This window comes from Corapipo altera, unplaced genomic scaffold, assembly GCF_003945725.1.
Source record: "Corapipo altera isolate COAL_440 unplaced genomic scaffold, ASM394572v1 61553, whole genome shotgun sequence".
NCBI lineage: Eukaryota > Metazoa > Chordata > Aves > Passeriformes > Pipridae > Corapipo > Corapipo altera.
In genome coordinates, this window is record NW_020884918.1 from 589,553 (window position 1) to 610,544 (window position 20,992).

At 42.0% G+C, this 20,992-nt stretch overlaps 1 protein-coding gene across 18 annotated transcripts in view; it reads right to left on the minus strand.

The window, feature by feature from the left end:
• The window catches only part of CELF4 (CUGBP Elav-like family member 4), a 700,139-nt gene that overhangs the window by 84,593 nt on the left and 594,554 nt on the right, over nucleotides 1–20,992 (minus strand). For 13 of the 18 annotated variants that reach the window (XR_003529771.1, XM_027656114.1, XM_027656110.1 and 10 more), the window contains 2 exons: nucleotides 19,616–19,744; nucleotides 14,729–14,808 (listed from right to left, as the gene is read on the minus strand). Coding sequence is in view for 17 of the 18 variants with exons in the window: in XM_027656114.1 (XP_027511915.1) it covers nucleotides 14,729–14,808; nucleotides 19,616–19,744 (209 nt within the window). In the remaining variant the exon portion in view is untranslated. The remainder of the gene's footprint in view (nucleotides 1–14,728; nucleotides 14,809–19,615; nucleotides 19,745–20,992) is intronic. The other 5 variants (XM_027656113.1, XM_027656121.1, XM_027656125.1 and 2 more) reach the window with 1 other exon arrangement.

The window sequence follows — 20,992 nt, forward strand, 5'->3', positions numbered from 1 at the left end:
CTGCTAATTATCACCTGGACTAGTTCTTAATTAGATTTCAACACTCATTTAATTAACCCTGATCCAAGAGACTGTTTGGTAACTTTAATCTAATGATTTAAACCTATTTGCAGCTGTATTGGAGGGAGGCACTGGTCCACAGCAGATTGGGCTGTTCAGAGGTGCTGTTGTGATTTGCAGAGCAGAGGCTGCAGCACTGTGTGCACAATGCAGGATGGAGGATTTTGAAACTGTAACAGGCACATGAGTATTCAGCTCTGCAAAGGGGTTCAGAAGATATGACCTGCTCTTGTTAGAAGGACAGAGAAGTGTAAATAAGTTGGTGTCTTCTTCCTTCCTCTTTTATTTCTAACTCTATTTGCTCTGGAAGGCTTCGGGCCAGAGAACTGCCTCAGGCATTTGCTGATGCCTCACACTGTTGAAAACCAAGCTATTATTGTAGATGGCATCATGAAAACATGGGTAACCTCCACATGAAATGCTTGCCCCTGGAGTGTTCTTCCCTCCTGACGTGAGTCATAGTGACTGCACAGCAGCTGTTTGACCCAATGGGATCTTGTATTGCCTCTTATGAGATGTTTTTCTGGGTTGCCTGTCGCAGCAGGACTTCAGGCCCCTTTGAACATCTCTATCACATACACAGAGCAGAAAGGCCATTGGCAAATAAATGCAAGCTAGAGCACACTCTACAAAGAAAGAAGAGAAAAAGAATGGTTTTTTTGAGAGTGCAAGTGGTTAGAGATGTGTAGCCAGTAGAAATGCTGCAATGTTCTTGAATATGAAGATCGACCTTGGGATTGATGCTTTCTGTGTGTGGTTCCTCATGTGCAGCTCTTTCATGTGGCCCAAAGGAAATCAGGCAGTAAACGCTATCAGATCCGCCAGTGCAGGACTTTTAGCCATGGAGCCAAACACTGCTGTTCATCTACAGCAGTACAAAGCTACTTCCAACTCCAGTGACTACTACTCCACTGAATAACAACAGAAATGCCCCAGAACGGGCCAGATTTTCCATAGGGTAAAAACCCCAGAGCCCTTCATCTGGACTATTTATTGTTTCCGCAAGCAGCTAAACTGCGGTGTAAATCATCTGTTGTCTGCTGACAAAGGCAATAGGTCCTGTCTGCTCAGTCATTTATTAGTAATACATAATCTCCTTCTTGCTCTCTCTGGTTGTTGGACTGGACCTTATATTTTGCCAAACCCCAAGAGAGTTACACTGGGTAAGTCAATAATGTTTGAAATGTACTTCTGCATTATAGTGAGGAAAAGACCTGTTTATTTCACTACCCTGCAGACCCACAGTCAAAAGAGACCATCATGAAAGTGAGCATTCCTGCTGGTACCTCTGCAATGGGCTGCTTGGAATTGGCATTTATCTCCTTTTCCATCAAATCAACCTCCTTTTTCAAGTACTTTGATATCTACTGATGAAAAGAATAATGTAGGTCTAAGTATTATTATGCTTCTCCTATTCTCTCTTGGACCAGCAAGTCTACTTAATATGACTATCTTGCTTCCAGTTCCCCTCCCTCACATGGTAATGAATTGCTCCCCTTAGTCAGCAGAGTCTGATACTCTCTAGGCTGGCGGGGCGAGTGAAAAGATGGAGGAAAAATCACTCTGCGCCACACTCACTTTGTAATCCCTAATCAGAGTCCTCTGTGGGAAAAACTAATTTCCCAGCCTGTCTTGACGTGTGAAATAAAGTCATTCTTGAAAACGGGAGCTTGACAGGTCGCTTGTGAAATTTCATATTCAGCTAAAAATAAAATATCCATCCATTGATATTTCATTTAAAGGCAAAGGAAAAAAAAATCCTTTGCCTGGCTGTTGGAACAGTTTCCCATTAGACATGATCGTCCAAATGGAGTACATACACAAATTAAGCAAAAGCTTTTCAGGAGGCCAAATATTACTGCACAGCATCAGGGAAAGTTGTTTCTCCCTAGAACAATATTCATAGCAAAAGTTTTGTGAAGGTGTTGCCTTGTAGAATATATGGCTGAATTTCCTTTTCCTGATAGCGCTATAAGTCTCCTCTAACTCAGTAGGTTACCAATCCCCATAGATGGTTAGACACCTTTTTCTTGCAAAACTGATTAATCTGGGCCTAATTTGTAAAAGTCTTTAAATAATGTTTCACTTTAAGCTCAGTGAATGACATATTGGAGGTAAGCATACACTTAAGCACTTTTACACAAGGATGTCTCTCTCATACAAGTGGACCTTTGTATCTTTGTTAGCTCAAATAGAGCCAGTCAAAAACTCTGGGCAAAAAACATTAAAAAAAGATTTGTTACATTAAAGTTCCAGTGACTAAGCCCTTGAATATAAGAGATCTGAATGTGCAAATCCGATAAACTACCTTCCAAAAGGTCAGCTGTAGACACAAACTAAGATGCTTAAATGAACAGGTGCTACCTTACCTAAGTGTCACCACATGAATGGGTTTTCTTGTGGTGGAAATTCTACTTTAGCACTCCCTTTGCTACTGCAAAGTGGAGCTGGGAGGATGCTGATCCTCAGCAAGACAATCAGGTTAAGTATTACGACACAAGGATCCTTGATGTTACGGCCTGAAAGCCAGATTCTTTACTTTGGACTATTATCAGCTCAGGCCGTTTGGTATGTTTCCCCTAAGTTTGAAAACAAATTTGGATTTTTGTTTTAAATGCCTGTGCAGCTTTACTGAAAGTCAGTCTGCTGAATTAGCCAGTGGGATTTGACCCCAGCCTGAGGTTTTAGACAAGCGAAAAAGAAACTACTGTCCAATTAAAACCATAGAGCAAAGGGAATTTTAGCTAGGTAGAAGTGTAATTACCCAGGCTGGAAGATGGCCAGAAGAGGGGGACTTACATCCCTCCTATTTGGTGAAATATGTTGTTTTTCTGTACTCAGGGCTTCAATTTCATGTCTCATCTGAAAGATGAGTAGGACAGCAGTCCTACTCTGGGAACTGGTTTAGGCACACTTGAGAGCGTCAGAGATGGAGAGGGAAAAGAAGGCATTCATCCAGGACTTTAGTGATGGACCCTTTGATAATGCTGCTCCCTCAGTAGAGAAGATTCTTCATGAAATGTCTAAGCAGAGAGAGTTGCTGCAGGTACTTCCCTTCACAGGTCTCTGGAGCCGTAATTTATTTGGAATGGAAGCTTGATTTAGATTTTACTTCCCATACACTACTTAGCAGGTGTCTCTCAGAGCCAAAGTTATTGCTTTCCACAGGGCAACAGAATCACTGAGTCCTGGTGTCGCTGTACCCATTTCTAATTAGGAAGAACTCAATATATAACCCAGGTGTTAGTATACCCCTCCAATCAAAGGCAGTTATCTGAAAAACCTAAACTTAAAAGCAGAGTTCTTCAAGCACCTCTGCACTTTTCAGCTCAGTCTATGAATGATAAAAGTCCTCACAGAATCATTCACCTTCCCTAATGTGTTATGAAGTGAAAAATGTTGTTATATCAACAGAATGAAAATTCTTACCGGCTATTTAGGAATATGAAAGCAATAAATAATTATTTTTATGTTATTTGAAGAAAAATTTAAAATCCAGAATTCAGAAGAGATTGTTTCCCCTTTCCAGTAAGAGTAACATGGTTTGGAAGACTAGGTACGATTAGTTCTGTACTAACTAACTAAAAAATATACTTCCTCTGAAAATATTCTTACAGCAAAAAAAAAAAAGACATAATTTTTTTATAAATTATTACTACTACTAAGAAAATCTTTGGTGGCTGCAGCATTGAGCCTCATGAAAGGTAGTGTCTGAACGACATTTCCTTTTAGTTAAACAAGCATGAAGGGAAATAAGAGAAGTGGAATAATTCCAGAGTCATAAAATGAATTGCCTATTGTCAAAGTGAGGCAGAGTCTCACTGCGTCAGGTATGGAGCTCCTGATGCTTCAGGACTCTGCTCACATGAGCTCCATGCTTCTTTGGCAGCTTGAGATGGGGACATGAACAGCCTAAGATGACTTGGAAAGAAGCAGACGTAGAGGAAGGGCTTGCAAGCTGGGCAGATACATTTCAGCTGTGCATGTGACATGAAAGAACATTTCCATGGCACCGAGTTGCAAACATGCTTCACATAACCGGGCATCCCAGATCCCTGTCATGCTGCTTGACTCTAGGCTGTTGTGGTGTAAAGCATCTTGCTCGACTGAGATAGGAAGAAGATTTGAATTTTTGCAACATTTTTAAACTGAAGATTTTCAAGCACTGGTCAGCCATGGGGTTGAACCAGATGATCTTTAAAGGTCCCTTCCAACCCCAACTATTTCATGCTTCTATAATTATTTGAGAAAATATTCTGCTTTCAGGGAGATATCACCCATGCTTCAGTATAGTGAAAATAGGTGGTCAACTCTAGCTATGAAGTACTGTAAATTCAGTGAAGCTGTACTGTTTTTTGGTGAAATAAGAAGTTGGTTTACATTGAAGGATCATTCTACTACACTAAGACTGAAACATGTCCCCTTGCTGCTGGGTGAGACTTCACAACCACTGTTCCTGTGAGTATCACCCAGACCTTTGCTATGGGAAATGAAGCTTGTTCTCCTACTAGGTTTCACTTGCCAGTGGACATCTGAGACAAAGACATTGGTGTCTGGTAGGATGCTTCACATTCGTTTATTAATTTGTGGGAACTTCAGTTGAGGCTCTTATCTGAAAGTCATGGTTTTGATCTAAATACATCTTTGCCCTCTAAAGATTCCTTTTGATCTTTGCAGAACCCATTTCGGTAATAGCTACTGAATCACCTAATGCTATGTCTTGGATAGCAATCTACAGTTACTAAGGTCTTTCTGTTTTCCTCACAAGAAGGTGTGTTATCAACCCAGACCACACACCTGAGCAGCTGGAAAGGTGTGAATTAAAAGGAAAAAATGAGAAACATCAGGAGTGATTTAATGCTGATCCAGAGCCTACTTAACTATGTAGGAAGATCCCACTGATATAAATGATGTTTAGATCAAAAATACAGGAAGGGAAAAGGAGAAAAAAGAAATGCCCCCAAAGCAAGCAGAGATGTAAAGACAACACTGACATCTTTAATCCTTATTAGAGGAAGGTGATAATGCCTGGTGGAGCTCCCTCCTGTAGGCTGAGAACTACCCTGGTAGGCAGGGTGCATTTTATGTCTCCCAGGCTGGAGGCTCATCAATGTCTCCAATATCCCAGAAAGGTCAGTGCTCGGGAATTATTTTATCCCCCACAAGTCCTAAGCTCATCCAGACTATGCAGGAGTTGAGTGCAGTGAGAATTTCAGGGGCTACTGCCAGCACCAGGACTTGGGCAACTCTCAGTGGTTGCATAGTCCGGCTCCTGTTTTCCCGTGGCTGCCTCCACAGCTGCTGATTTAGTGCCTACCTCCCCTCAGGCCCATAAGGAGACACTACGGTGGCAATTAAATCCATTTGTCCAGAGTGAGATCATGTGGCTCACGAGCAGTTATCACTGGTATCTCATTTGGAGGTGATGAAGGCTTTGATCTAGAGAGAGCAAGGAAGCCCAGGGAAGATGTTGAGTGAAGCCTATCATGTCCCACAGGTCACTTCACTGTCCTGCTGGGTGACTGTGTGGCTGTGGAAATGTGACTAGAGAAGTGAAGGCCATCTTTGGTGCCAGCATGATTCATACCCCCTGTCAAGCTGCTGGGCTGCCTGGGTTTCTATTCCGGGACCCAGAAAGATATGATTAATTAGTTCATTTATGAAACTGGGGGAGAGGCAGGAAACACAGTCTCACAATTTATTTTTTTTTCTAGAAAGAATTAAGGGAAATTATGGTAACACTGGGAAACTGCTGTCCCAAAGCTTTTAGAACCAGCTGTCTTGATGGCAGCAGTGGGATGGGATGGCCTCTGAGCTTTAGTCCCTCTTATCCAGAACCCACTGCCCAAAGGAAAGGAAAGCTGAGCTATCAAAAGTCATTGGACTTTGATGGAAGAAATGTCTGCAAATTAACATCTCGGTATTACATGTCCAGTGCTTTTTTCATCCCAAAAGACAACACATGCCTTTATAAATGGTGTTGAGGTAGCATATTCAGAAAAATCATTCATTACTGTGAGGAGAGACAGGCTTGCTGCTGGTGAGTTATAAATGGGTTTCTAAGGTATTATTACTTTTTAATAGAAGGAATGGATGTGCTGTGCTTTGCCTTGAGTTAAACAAGCCAGCCTGTGTGTTATACAAAGACATTGCAAGGAGTGCTTGTTCTTTAGAGAGCAGAAGATCAACAGTAAAGAGAAAAAAATGTGTCAGAGTTGGCATCTCTTTTCTCATCCATCAGCTTCTCCGGCATCAGCAGTGTAGAACCAGGTCTCAGCCTTCTGCATTGATTTGAACAGATGGACTTGCATTGACGGTACCCCACACTGCCCTAGACTTTGTGACTTTGGACAAGTAACTTTAGGGTAAAGTCAGCTGTAAGTCATGAAGGGGCTGCAGATGTTGGACTTCCATCAACTTTGAAAATCTCCCCTTTATGTTTCTGTGGTCGTGTAAAACTGAAGTCTGATGACTTTTTTTTTCCTATTTTAGTCTCAAGAAGAGAAGGCTTAGAAGGGACCTCATCACTCTCTAGAGCTACCTGAAAGGAGGCTGTGGTGAGGTGGAGACTGGTCTCTTCCACTGTGCCTGCAGTAAGAATACCAGAGGAAACGGCCTTAAGCTGAGACAGGGGATATTCAGATTAGATATGAGAGAAAAAATTTTCACTGTTAGGGTGGTCAGATGTTGGAATAGTTTGTCCAGGAAGTGGTGGAATCACCATCTCTTGAAGTGTTTAAGAGGTGTATGGATCTGGTGCTGAGTGATGTGGCTTGGTGGTTTAGAGTAAATGGCAGTTCTGGGTGGACAGTTGGACTTGGATGATCTTAATGGTCTCTTCCAACCTTGTTGATTCTGTAACTTTATTTACTCTGACAGCCTGAGAGGATCAGTGACTCTATGTCTACTGACTCTCATAAGGTGGCTTTTATTAACTGAGAACTTGAGCCCATACTGGAATATCAATAGTAGTAAATTCTGTTGGTTAATTAATACTTTAAAACTCTTTAATTGTTATCTTCTTACACTATGGGCTTGTCTATGGTTCTCTTTATGTTACCAGGATATTTTGAAGACATTTTTCAGAACTGAGGTGGTGAAGTGATGGCTTCAAGTTTGATGTTCGTAATTCTATATTTTTTTATATGGCATCAAAAATTAAGATTTATATGTTCAAGTATTCACTGGTTATTACTTCTCTGCTGGAAACAGGAATAAGAATTGCTGTCACTTTGGCTAAGAACTGGCTAAATATTATGTAGATTAATTATGTATAAGACTAGTTCACTCACAGACATTGCATTGTTGCTTCTTTTGCTTATCTCTTGTGTCTTGTCCCTTAGGCACTCAGATGACCAAATCGCAGCCATTTTGGGCATCTATTCTAAACCCTCAGTAACTCACAACAGTGAGATATCTCTCTGAGGTCCTAGTCTCTCTGTATCAACTGTAGCAAAACTGTAGATGGCAAGACTACAGATGACCCTGAAGTTTCCCACTTTGAGCAACACTTTGGCATAATTCATCCAGCCAGGTTAACCCTGGTTAGCAAACTGATGAGTGTGGGAACTGTCCTGTCAGAGGTTTGTATGGTGTTTAACACACAAGAATTTCATCTAGGACCAACAATAATCACTTTTCCAACAGTAGTAGTCTGAGAGAACATCTACTAATGTTTCTAAGGGGGTGAAAAGAATGTTTCAGTTGAGGTGAGACCTGCAAACATGAAGCCGTGGCTCCACACACCCAGCTCGCAGATTTGGATGGCTTCCTGAAGGATGTGTCTTACTGGAAGTGGAATGCGTTACAAGTTTTAAACAGCAGCCTAACTACCTCAGCTTTGTGGAAATGACAAGCCCTTCTTCTGAGCGCTAAAGGCTGCCATGAGCCTGCAGGGAGAAGGGGAGTGTGCAGCTGGATGTGTGTGCGTATCTGTGAAGACGGGAGGAGCGACGAGGAAAGTTTCTCCTATGAAAGAAATGATCTAATTTGAAGCAAGTCCCTCATGGGAAGAGCTGTGACAGAGGCTGCTCTGTTCCTGTTAATTTTCACAGTGCAGCTGTCAGCGGGTCTGTAAATAGTACTCTGCGAAGCCAACACTTCCTATCCACACATCAACCATTCAATTAACAGAAGAACAGAAGAAGGAAATAAAGTGCACCACAGCCTTCTATCACGGCTTTGATGTTTTCCAGCAATTTATGAAAGTGTACACAAATCTAATTACAAGCCCCACTGCTTCCCATTTACATGGAGCTCCTCAAGTTCAGAGCTGTTTATATCAAAATAATTGTTAAAAATACCTCAGCTGATCTACGGTGCCGTGGCCCCCCACTCACCGGAGCCACCACGCTGCTCCTCCCAGGGATTTTCTGCCGACTCAGCGCTCTGGTGCCCGTGTGCTCACACACAGTACCTGCTTCCCCGCTGCTCTGCGGGCGCGGCGCCCGCGCTACAACTTCATCATGCCCACAAAGGCCTGATTCCCTTCCCTCCTCCACCTGCTCAGAGCTCCTTCTGCAGACTCTTGCTACTCTCCCCTCCATCCCTAACTCACAGAAATGCTCCTCTCTCGTGCTGACAGGGGGTGAGCACAGCTGCTCAGCCGGTTTCTGTAATGGGGCTGTGTCTGGAGGCAGCTTTGCAAAGTCGTAACTGCACCGTAGGAGTGCACAGCAGTAACAACAGTAGTCATTAATGCTACCTGGGGTTGGTTTCTTTGGTGGGGTGCCTGCACATCCAAAGCCAGGAAGATGAGAAACACTGCTCCGTTTGCCATTGGTCTGAGAGGCTGCTGCACATGAGATTCTGACAAAGACTCTTGTAAGTCCTGGTCTAGTGGGTGGCATCCCTGCCCTTGACAGGGGGTTGGAACTAGATGATCTTTAAAGTCCCTTCCAAACCAAATGTGATTCTATGGTTCTTGGGGCAATTTTTGGTAATCTCATATTTGAGTCACTGTTGCCTGATAAAACAAACAGGTGAGAAATTCCTTCATCTTAACTAATGGGAAAAATCCTCTTATGGTATGAGAGGGTAGATAGTACATTGTCTGGGGAAAGAATACAATTCTTTCACCTGACTGTGTTTGGCTGGGAATTCTTGTGCTATTGGTGGACTTCCAAAGAATAATGGTGGGCAGATGCTGCCAGTCAACCTTGTTCAAAGTGTTGTGTCATTCATATTTTCTTGATTAATGAAATGTTTTAAATGCCATAACTAGAGATCTAATCAATCTGTCGTCTAATAACAATAAGAAATAATTACATAGATCGATATAGGTGATTCCTGAACAGAGATTAGAAGTTTTTCTTTGTCATTTGTGTTGATAAGAGCTGCACAGAAAAGTGTTGAAATGAAAGCCCCTAAGTTAACAAAGTTTTGGGTTGCAGTACTTCTGGTTTTTCAAAGTTCAGCTAAACCAAATCTTTCTCTGAAAGGCAGACGTCTGCTCAGTTCTTGTATCCAAGTCTCACATTTTCCCTTCTTTTCACAAAACCAAGGATTCTATTTGAAAAGTCATTTTCATGGAGGATGTTCAGCCAAGCATAGATAGACTTGGGATGCTATTGCCTGGGGACAGAAGAAATGCAGTGCTTTGACCAAGCTGCTGCAGACTTTTATACTAAAACAAAAAAGGATGTTCCCTCTGTGGTGGGGGAACCCATCTTATAGCATTCTGGATATCTTAATGGCCTTAAATATCATTAATTAAAGAATGATATAGAATGAACATAGTGCTGATAATTCGTGTGTTAAGCAAGTTCACAGCCCATGTCAGGAGACTCTACTGCAGGATGCCTGGTTTCTGAATGCCAAATTGCTTTATTAGGGCAGCAAATATCCAGGACAGGTTTCAGGTCTCCTCACATTGGACATGAAGTTAAGTATTCACCCTAAGCTGCACTGTTTTCAGCTTTTGTTTGTAAGCACTACTGGTCCTTTTCCATTCTAAGTTGCTAAGTCACACTTTCGATGAAGAATGACTATTTTGGAACTGGCGGTCCATAGCAAACTGACATCTAAAATTATCTAAAAAGCACACTTCTATTTGGGCTTTGGTTTGACAGGTTTCAAAGTCTATCTTTATAAAATAAAATTCCGTCAGAGGTATCTATTTCCCTCTATTGATTATAAAAGAAACTTAGATGACAAACTCTTCAGACATAGTTTCTTAACTTCTGGATGTCTCAAATTAAGTGAGATGAGTCCCATCTCAGATATTCAGTCTAAGGCTGTTATTGAGTTATCCATTATAAAGGGACAGGCATGCCCAGAGGGTGATATTACCCATCCTAGCACAGATAGACAAAGGGAAGGATGCACAAATCTCTGGAAATGTCTTTCTCTCTCTCCCTTCTATAGGAATCTTAGAAGATATTTAGAATAGATCAGAAACTTTTAGGCTGTTAAGCCTAAGTCAAATGAATCACTCTTCACTTCTTCTCCCCCCTATGCAGAAAATGTACATAACGGTATTGTTCTACCCCGTCCAGGAATTAATTCATAACTAAAGAAATCCTGAGCTGCCACAGTAGGTGAGATGGTGAAAAAGGTGTAACAATACTATATTTTTTAATCCTGTGTAATTTCTGTGTAGGATAGAGGCTGATGTGATTTAGGTATGCATGATTCTACCCCTATACTCCTCTCTCTTGAGACCCCACCTGCAGTGCTGCTTCCAGCTCTAGGGGTCCCAACATAAGAAGGACATGGACCTGCTGGATTGAGTCCATGGAAGGCCACAAAGATGCTCACAGGGTTGAAGCACCTTTCCTGTGAAAACAGGCTGAGAGAGTTGGTGTTGTTCAGCCTGGAGAAGAGAAGGCTTCTGAATGATCTTAGGCACCTTCCAGTACCTAAAAGGGCTATAAAAGAACTGGAGAGGGATTTTGGATAAGGGCCTCAAGTGACAGTACAACGGGTAATGGCTTCAAAGTGAAAGAGGGTAGGTTTAGGTCAGATGTTAGGAAGAAATTACTTACTGTGAGGGTGGTGAGGCACTGGCACAGATTGCCCAGAGAATTTGTGGATGCCCCATCCTTAGCAGTGCTCAAGGCCAGGTTGGATGGGGCTCTGAGCAACCTAGTCTAGTGGAAGGTGTCTGCCCATGGCAGGGAGGTTGAAACTGGATGATCCTTCCAACCCAAACTATTCTATCATGTTTCCATGAAGTGTAGGGAGTTTATTCTGTGTGGGTGGATGGACAAGGCCACATCTTGGATTTCTAAGATATGTTGTGCAGAATGACTCTCCAACACTTGGCTGCTGCCCAGATACGAAGACATGGAGAGAAGGAGAAAACCAAGGTGAAGATGATGCCTAGGAGGGAGCATGACTGATACGATGATAATATTGTCCACAGTGATTGAGAATGGAGGTGGAGGAGAGAAAATAAGGTTTTGGGAGGAAAAGAAGAAGAGCTCTGTTTTATCATATTGAGCTTGATCTGACAGCTAAACATCCACCAGGAGACGCTGGAAAGGCAGTCTAAGATTTTGGTTTGGACAGGAGTCAGTCCTGCAGTAGAGAAGTTAGATCTGCAACCTGTCACTGTAGCAATACCAGCTGAATTTGTGTTGGTGGATAAGGCTGTTAGGGACAAGACTTGGATGAGGAAGAGAAGAGGATGATATGAAAAGACCTGTTTATGTCCCCATATGGATGGAAAACAGAGACAGAAGGGGGATGGAGTAACCAAAGCTAAAAGTGTGAGGGGTATAATTGCTATAAATGTATCATAAATACATGCAAGAGTACACGAAAATTATGATCTCTTAAAAAGGAGGATACAGAGATCAAGTAAAACACTATCATGAAGTTGATGACCTCATAGACAAAATTATCAAAAAATTAAAAAAAAGAAACTCTTTTGACAGGTAGGTACAGAAGTAACTTTGGGCCTGCTCAAAAGCAAGGGATTTTGGCTAACTTATTTCTAAAGGAAATGATTGTTTAAAAATTGGAAAGCTTTAGACCTGTTTGGTGTACTCCCAGGAATAAAAAGGGCCTTGCACAGGAAAATGAGCTTGTGGTGGATGGTGGTGAGGCACCTGTCCAAGGTAAGGGTAATTAAAAAAAAAGAAGAAAAGAACTTTCATAAAAGAAAGTTGCATTTTGAAACTATTAGGCAACATATGTTGTGTGAACAGGAAGTCACAGTAGAGCAATAATCCTGACAGCTGTGGAGGAACAGGAGTCTGCTGCAGGAACGAACGGCTCGAGACCTGACAAGAATGATGATGGATGCCCTGTTGGTGGTACAAGAGGACAAACCAAGAGACGCTTAGATTGGATGAACCACAGGAAAAACATTGAGCTGGCATCACAACAGGACAAATGAGACCAGTCCGAGTGGTGGAAGAAATGGAAGGGACTGAAGGAAGATGGCAGCAGTGCCCTCCTCTTTCCCAAGGACGACGGCTGCGTTGCCGTCTCACCACGAGGTGGCTGCATTTCCCTGTGAACACCCAAGCCCTGAATGATGCTGCACACTCCGATGTGCCATGAAAACCAGGAGTGGGAGCAGAGATCCTGCCCTTGCAGGATTTGGCCCATCTCTTCAAAGAGCCTTAGAAATTTTGAGACTCTCTGGGAAAAACCTCTTTTGCTCCATGTGTTCGCTGAATGTCGGTCACTCGGCAGGTCCTCACGGGTCTGCTAAGAGATGGTAGCTGACTGTGTTTCTGTGCCTAGTTGTAGCTCATAGAAGATACAAGGCAATACCACATAACTTAGCTTATAATAAAGAGAAGGACATTAATAATTCCCTTCTTGCATTTCCTGTGAACCAACAGTACGTACTTGGACTGCTGCTGAGGTTCAACCAATTCACGGACACTTGTGAAGTATGGAAACTTGATTGTGAGTCTGGGATGGGCATCTAGTAAAGATTAAATTGTGATGCTTTTCCGCATGCCCAGTTCTGGTTATTCAAGAACATTCTATAGCAGCTATTTGAGTCAGATATGTCAAGAGGAAAAATGGTCCCTTAAAATTGACCCATGAAATAACCAAATTCTCAGTTGTTTTGTACATCCTAAGCTCAGGTGATATCACTGGGATGGAACAGTAATTTGTTCCCAGGTGGTCAAGAGATGAATACTTTTTTCTTATCCAAAGTGTTCTGAAAGTAGGAAGGGAGAGGACTGAGAAAGAATAATAATATTTTGGGTATACTACATCTGGAAATATTTTCAACTCTCCTTGGGTTTTGTCTGTTTTCTCCCGTCTTCCTGTCACATTGGTTATGGGAGTTTGCAAGATTATTGGGATGGAGACTGACATTTTATTAAACCTTTTTGTGGTACCACACCTTATGGAATTGAAATTCCTGACATCAGCTTATAGACACTATTACTTTGGGTCAAAGTTTGAAAGGAAGTCACTAAAAGTACCTCTTCAACATGATTCAGGAAAGATGTCCATAGTATTTGACTATGAGATGTTAGCATCAAGCCCAACATCTGGTTTTGTTAGGAGGAACCTTTTAGGTTACTCTTAAAAGCATTGAAGTACTTCAAAAATTTGAGACCTACATCTTTAAGGAGATTTTTTTTTCAGTAGCATCACTGGTAAACACTTTTAAACTGATTTGTGTAAGATGGGGTTCCAAAAAATGAGATCTTGATGGTTTGCTAGTTTTAGAAACCTTTTGCCTTGTAAAGAATTTTCCATTTTCGTCCCTGCAAAAATCTAGAGAAAATCTGTTGGGCCCACTTTTAAACTTATTTGGATAAATTCATGAATTTACATTAGAGTCTCTTACTTAAAGGGAGATTTTACACTCTCAAATATTTTTAATTGAGCTTTCTTGTATCCTTTCCAAGTTGTCGGCATGCTTCTTAGCCTTTCATGATTTACACTGTGAATAATTAGTAATAAAAATAATATACTATTATAATAAACCAAAACATGTTGTACCAGATTGTCTTTCCCTACTGACAGTGGAATGCCTTACATTCCTCTCTGTCTTATGATGATGTACAAATATCTGTTTGCCTAAAAAATACATCTCCATTGCTATGTTCTTGAACTATAAATCTTGAAACCCCATATTAGTGGATATTTGTACAGGTGGAATGATCTCTCCAGTGTTTCCTGGGAGATCTAGTAGCTGATCTGAGACTTTCAAAAGTCAGAGGTAGGGGACCACATTTATGCCTAGGTAGGTTCTTTTGTGGCAGCAATGAGAGAGGCCCAACACTGTGTGATTTGTCTCTATCTCCTAATGCTTCACGTGAACATGCTGCTCTCACCTGAACACTGGCAAAAACTTCTTTATCCTTTATCAAGGGGACTCTTTGAGGAGAGAAAACAAAGAAACTCTCAGACATAAGTTTCTACTTGATTCTTCCCTTTGAAACTTGAAAGATTACACTCATGGTGAGTCTGACCCAAAGTTTTTGGCATCTGTGAACCATATGACTTTTTATCAAGTCTTCAATACTGCTGGTGACAGGATACAGCACCCCTTGGGGTTCTGTGCCTGTGAGGAATGACAGTGTCATCCTAGCCCTTCCACTGATGAGTTAAGCACATCCAAGGCCCTGAGCCTTCTGGATGATGAGTTGCAGAGCAGAGATAAATCATCCCTCCTCCTCAATCAGGCCACAGGACAGCCAAGGCTGGAACAATTCTCCCTTGCCCATGTTACAGAGCTACTCACCGGCATTGTCTGGCTGCCATGCAAGGCATTGATGGCAGCTTGGGCCTCTGCATGTGAAGAGTATTTCACAAATGCACACCCTGGAAGAGGAAAAAGAAGAGTGTAAGAAAGGTTGCATGGATGTCATGAAAGTCCATCTAGCTGAGTATCCTGTCCTCAGAAGTGGCCGATAAATATGGCTGTGGAGAAACAGCCATATTTTTATAACAAACAGATGTGCCCCGATCCCTTCCAAAGTCCAGATGTCAGCAGCCTGAGGACCACTTAAGGCAGAGCTGCAATCAGAATTCCCACATTGCTTGCAATGAGCATTGACAGACACAAACTTAGCAAATACATCTTGAATTTGATCTCCACAGCTTTCCATGGCAGAATCTTGCAAAATTTTACAATTTATTGGATGAAAAAGACTTTTCTTTCATTCATATTAAGCTTAATACTGAGTGTTCTGCCCTCTCTGGTTATGAGAAATGGTACAGTTTAAGTTATCAAAAAGCTACACACACATACTTTTTACAAGCAACCACAGGTCAAATATAGAGAAGGCATTCAGGGTTACTCCAAATCCATGAGGTACCTTATCATATCACTATGATATGAGACACAGCCCAGAGCTTGTCCTGGCTCCAAACAACTTTGGTCTGACAAAGCATGAGACAGCTTCTGATGAAGTAGCAGGGATGGGAGAGGTATAAGTGATGATTACCTTCTTGTCACCACCAAACCTTGAATCTTAGTTTTTCATAGCTGCAAAGCCAGTGCCAGTGTAGGTGTTCTCTTTTGGACATTAGAGAAATGTAGGCAGTGCTTCTCTGGCCTGCACTGCCATGTGAGGAATCTCATGCTGAACTCTTACATAAGGTTTTAGGATAGAAAGGTGCATTTATGAATATGTGCTGGAGTGCAGAAATGATCAACACTTCAAAGGGTGACATGCACTACTAGAGTGCGGGAATGTATTGCCAACACTCCTAGCTACAAGCAAACTGACTCAGAGAGAGGAAGGGTAATTTCCATATGCTAAGGCGGTTTTTGGAACAGACTGGGAGAGATCTGAGAAGTTCTGGCTTCCATCCCCTTCTATTACTACCAAATACTTCTGAGCTTTTAATCAATTTGCAAAGCCCTCACTCTTTCCCTGAAGGGGTCCAGAGGGGATGCCAGTCTTGATAATGGGATGTCTCTCTTTCATTCCCTTCGCAGTATCTTTAGGGGGTCCACACACCCTCATGGATCCCTCCAAGTGCAGGGTGAAAAATGAAGCAATAGAACCTGCAAACTGTAAGAATTAGCCCCAAAGGTCCCTCACATCATCACTGCAGGCTGATAGAAGTGAGACTGAAGAAAGGAGTGATAGTCCTTTCTGAAAATAATACACTTTTATGAAATTAGTTTACAGTTAGGAGCCCTTCACTTTGCGTTACCTTCTCAGCACTGTGCTCAGACTGTATTTCAGGAAAAGCCCAACGATTATTGCTAATAGTTGGATCTAATTTATAAGGAGCTGAGAGGAAACAATCATGAGAAAATGAGATAGATAAACTTCAGCTGGAAACTATAGGGATCAATTATGACATAATCGCAGCCCAGCATTCCCGGGCTCCTGAGATACTGCATTTTCCTCTTCATTAATCAGAGATAATCCAGAATTAGGGTGTTTAATTATTTGCAGAGATTCTTTTGTACTTTCCGCCTCTAAAAAGAAGATGCTGATTAGCAAATACACAAAAGCTTTCCAGTTCCAGTCACCCATTGCATTTAGTGCAGGATTTTTGGCTGCAGTATTGTTGTCATATTGAAGGTTTCACTCTTTTCAGGTGAAATTCACCCGTACGCTGAGGGTCCTGATGGATCAGTGGAGCTGGATAAAGGTGGGAATGAAGGGAGTAGCAGGCATTTATCTTGTTTAATGCCCAAGATATTAATGGGATCCCTCCTACTTCTTCCTATTAACTGCTTCCAGTAGGTTTTGAGGTAGCAGCTCAAGTGAAAACTCAGTTTTTACTGGTGTATGGTGGCAAGGCAATAGCAGAGATCCCAACATTTTTTCCATTTTGTTTGTGTCTTCAATGGGATGGCTTCTGTACATAACATCAAAAGTGCGCATAACCTTCCTTCCCGTTTCACCAGAACTGACTCCAGGAGCTTATGAGGTGAGGATGTGAGTCCAGCCACTCTTCTCAGAACAATAGTGTCACTTAGATAGAAGCAAACCTGGAATGTGAAGGGATTTTGACAAACAGAGAGATACAACCTGTGCTGAACAGAGTGATACATGTGCTTAAGTTTTTCTTGTTTCCTAATGTCCAGATTACAGAGCTGGAAGGGCTGCTCTGACTGTCTTCTTAACTTGGAGGAGACCACAGTCAGGCCCTAGGATTATGACTGCAGAGGGTGCCTAGACTCCTCTTGTGGAGGGTGTTGTGGGAAATTTTTACTTTCTGACTTATCAAGGCATACAACTGCTTAATGGGGGGAAAAAAAATGGGGAGGGAAAGGGATAGCTGTACAGAGAGCAGCAGCAATGCAGATTCTGTGGGTCCTTCTGGCCTGCTGAACTGGATCCACTTGAGCTCCCTCACCTGAGGAGTCCTGGACTCCTGGCTGCAGGAGCCAGTCCTGGCTGCACAATGGTGAGCTTTACCTGAAGGGATGCAGAATCACTCCGCCCTCTCCCAGCAAAGATAGGTGCTGCACTCCCCTTCAGGCAGAGAAACTCCTCAGTCACAGCTCTTCTTCCACCTGGTTACCTACTCCAACCACTGTGCCTGCTGCTGAGTGACTCAGTAGGAGGTGTTTCTGCAGATCCTGAAGGGCATGCCTCATGGCTCAGGACATTACCATGTCTTCAGGCAAGGCTCAGAAGCTTTTTGGCTGTGACTGGACTGTGAAGGCATTAAACTGAGAATCTGCAACCTACCTTCTGAGAGCACTGAGCTACCTGAAGGACTTAGAGGCTCACCACAGGGATGCCTTGTGGGGCTTTACACAATGGGTTGGGTAGGATTGAAGTCTATGGGATCTGATTGCTATCTGGAATTTAGGCAATCCGCTTAAATCTCAACTGATGTAGAATTTAAGCCTTATGGGTTTTACCCAAAATAAGTAGCTCACAAGCAATGTGTGTCACATATAGGTTTCTAGCAGATGGAAAACATTACAGACTGGGAATAACTTTATGGGAGTTGTGGCTTGCCTGACTGTCTCCTAAGATAAGGGCTCTAGCCTTAAGTTTTCCATTGGATTGACTGCTCTGTGTGTGTGTGTGCATGTACAAAACTGTGTGTGTGTAAATTAGGAGCTTCACATTCTCAGTAAATAGCACCAGCAAATGGAAGCTGGTAATATTAACTCTGTCAAAGCTCAGTATTGATCCTGAGCAGCTCAGTGAAACGCCAGCCTGAGACTGCAGCCCGCTAGCACTAATAATTAAACTGGTTAGCAATATGGAGCTGCCACTCAGATTCTGTCTTGTAATGGAATTGTTTAAGAAGAAAAGAAAAAAAAATAGAGCAAGCATGAAGACAAGTCTGCTGTTTGGATCTCCTCTGGAATTCGTTTCTTACAGATCTCAGACTTTGTTACCTTTATTATTACTCTGGTTAACTCCTTTATCATTAGACTTTTTTCCATACAGTTCCAGGTAGAAGCAGACAGACATATTTTTTTGCTTTTCCTCAATTTACTGATTTGTTCAGTGAATGAACTGCTTAACTGCCTGCTGTTGTGACGACTGGAGCTCCTTTAGGCCATTCTAGCCTACTGTTTCCAGTGGGGCAGCCCCTGTCTCTTGGAACTTAAGCACACAACTGAAGAAAGGTGCTCACTTTTCAGCCTATTTTCAGTCATTTATATCAGGAAGGCTGAGCTGTGCTGATGTATATTGAACTGCTGCCCTATAATGCTGGTGTGATGTAGTTTTTTTTTTGGCCACCAGTGATTTTATGGAACAACACTATCTTGCTCCAGTGTATCACTGTGATTTGGATTTTTTGCCTCCCTGTTGCAAAAATATGCTGGTTGATGTTGTCACTTGTCAAAATACCCAGTGAGATACGAACTGTGTCAGCAGGACTGGTCTCTTCTCTGGTGTTGAACATTCCAGAACAGTTTATGCTATATTATATGCAGATCAATATTTAATGGACACACTATACTGTCAAAAAAAGAGAGCTTCCTATTTAGATTGAAGTTACTTTGTCTAGAGACTGATGGGGACAAAAAATGATGTTCCTGCTTGAGAGGGAGGCCTTATTTTTATACTTGGCCTGTAGCAGAGGATCTTTTGTGCTATCCAGGTAACAAGTGATGCCAAAAAGAGGCAGAAGAAGCAAAGGCACCTAGTTTTGCAGTGAAGCATTTGCATGTTTCAAACAGTAAATATCTACCAAGTGTAGTATTTAAATTGGTACCTGTAGCCTTGTGGTTGCCATCACTGACTGATAGGAGTCCACACAAAAAAGACTAGGTGGAGAAGAGGAAGACCTGAGACTGGTGGATGGGAAATAAGCAGAGATGATGATGGAACCAGTGAGTCAAGATAAAAAGTACTTACTGTGTCTTCTTTTACAGAAAGAATCATCCTATTCAAAGGGGTGGAGAGAGCATGTCTTGAGTGAATACAAAGGCCTTTTCAGAGGGGAGGTCTGTCCAAGCAATAATAAGTATCTGTTTGCACGTGCTGAGGCATAGCTCTTTGGAGAGGCATGTTTTAAAATGCAATTTTCCCCATCATGCACAGAGTGACCAGCAAAGTACAGCCTTCCCATTGCAAATGTGACCCCTTCCTAAAGAAAGACGTGCTGTTCTAGAGGCTACATGGTACTTTTGTCATACCAGAAAACAGCACTAAGTCTGGGTCTAGCTTGACACAAGCCATCACCTCACCTTTGCTGTTGCCATCGGGTCCCCGAAGGATTGTGCACTCCTCGATGTTGCCAAATGCCTCGAATAGCCTGCGCACATCGTCTTCCGACTGCTGCTTATTGAGCATGCCCACAAAGAGTTTTCTGTCTTCTGGAACAAAATAAAGAGATGCTTACCATATTTCAGGAGGGATACAAGAGCCAAGATGTCTCAGTATCACATGCAAAACAAACGGTGATTTCATTGAGGTGACACATTTCAGAAGCTGCTAATCTTTTCAGGTGGCTGGCTCGAAAAACCTTAATAGCCTCTGACTTTCAATGAGTACTTGAAAATAATCCAGCAAATTTAAAAAAGCCAAACCACCAAACAACAAACAACAGTGATTTTGTTATATATAAAATCTCTAACTGCCTCTTAAAATCCATGCAACAAAATGTTTCAAATCAGCTTCTTCTGATCAATTTTTGCAGTCAGTTTGCAGTAACTTAAATGACAACATTGCTCAGACTGCAATCCAAGAGGAATATGGATAAAGATAGCATATAGAAACCAAGTCCAAATGAAAAATAACATAAGTTAGTGGCCCTCGCAATACTAAATAAGTTGCAGGAAAAAACTGTTTAACATAAGCTTTTTTAAATCAGGATATAACGGAAGTCACAGCCTGTAAATTGGAGATTTGTCATTCAAGCCCACTCAGAGACATGTATCTTAAAGTTTGGATGAGGTTTTTTAATATATTCATAAAGTTCATTTGAAACAGGCCCAAAGTTTTTGAAACATAAATTGTTTTTTGAAACATTAAGTTAACTTATGTGATTGCTAATATCTATGGTAACTTGAGCAGGTGGTATTTCATGCTACAGCAGGGCATGGTCTTCCAGTAGATAATTGTATTTTGAACAAGGATGCTCAATGTAACCCAGCAGTGTGCGCTTCCAGCCCAGAAAGCCAACCATGTCCTGGCCTAGAACAAAAGCAGGGTGGGTAGTAGGTTGAGGGAGGTGATTCTGCCCCTCTGCTCTGCTCTCATGAGACCCCACCTGGAGTGTTACATCCAGCTCTGGGGTCCACAACATAAGAGAGATGTGGGCCTGTTGCAGTGAGACCACAGTGTTGGTTGGAACCAGATGATCTTTAAGGTCCCTTTCAACCCAAACCATTTTATGATTTATACTCGGATTTAAACCAAGTTTGGGGATCTTCATGAGACACCTTCAGAAAATATTGGTGAAAACAGACTAAATTTATGATTGTCAGAAATATGTCAGAGGGTGCTGAGTTATGCCTGGAGATCAGGTTTCCATTCAGAGACTAACACCACTGCACCAAGAAAAAAAAGGAAATTTACATAGTTTACACCGTGTATGTAAACAGGCCATTTGCACATGATTC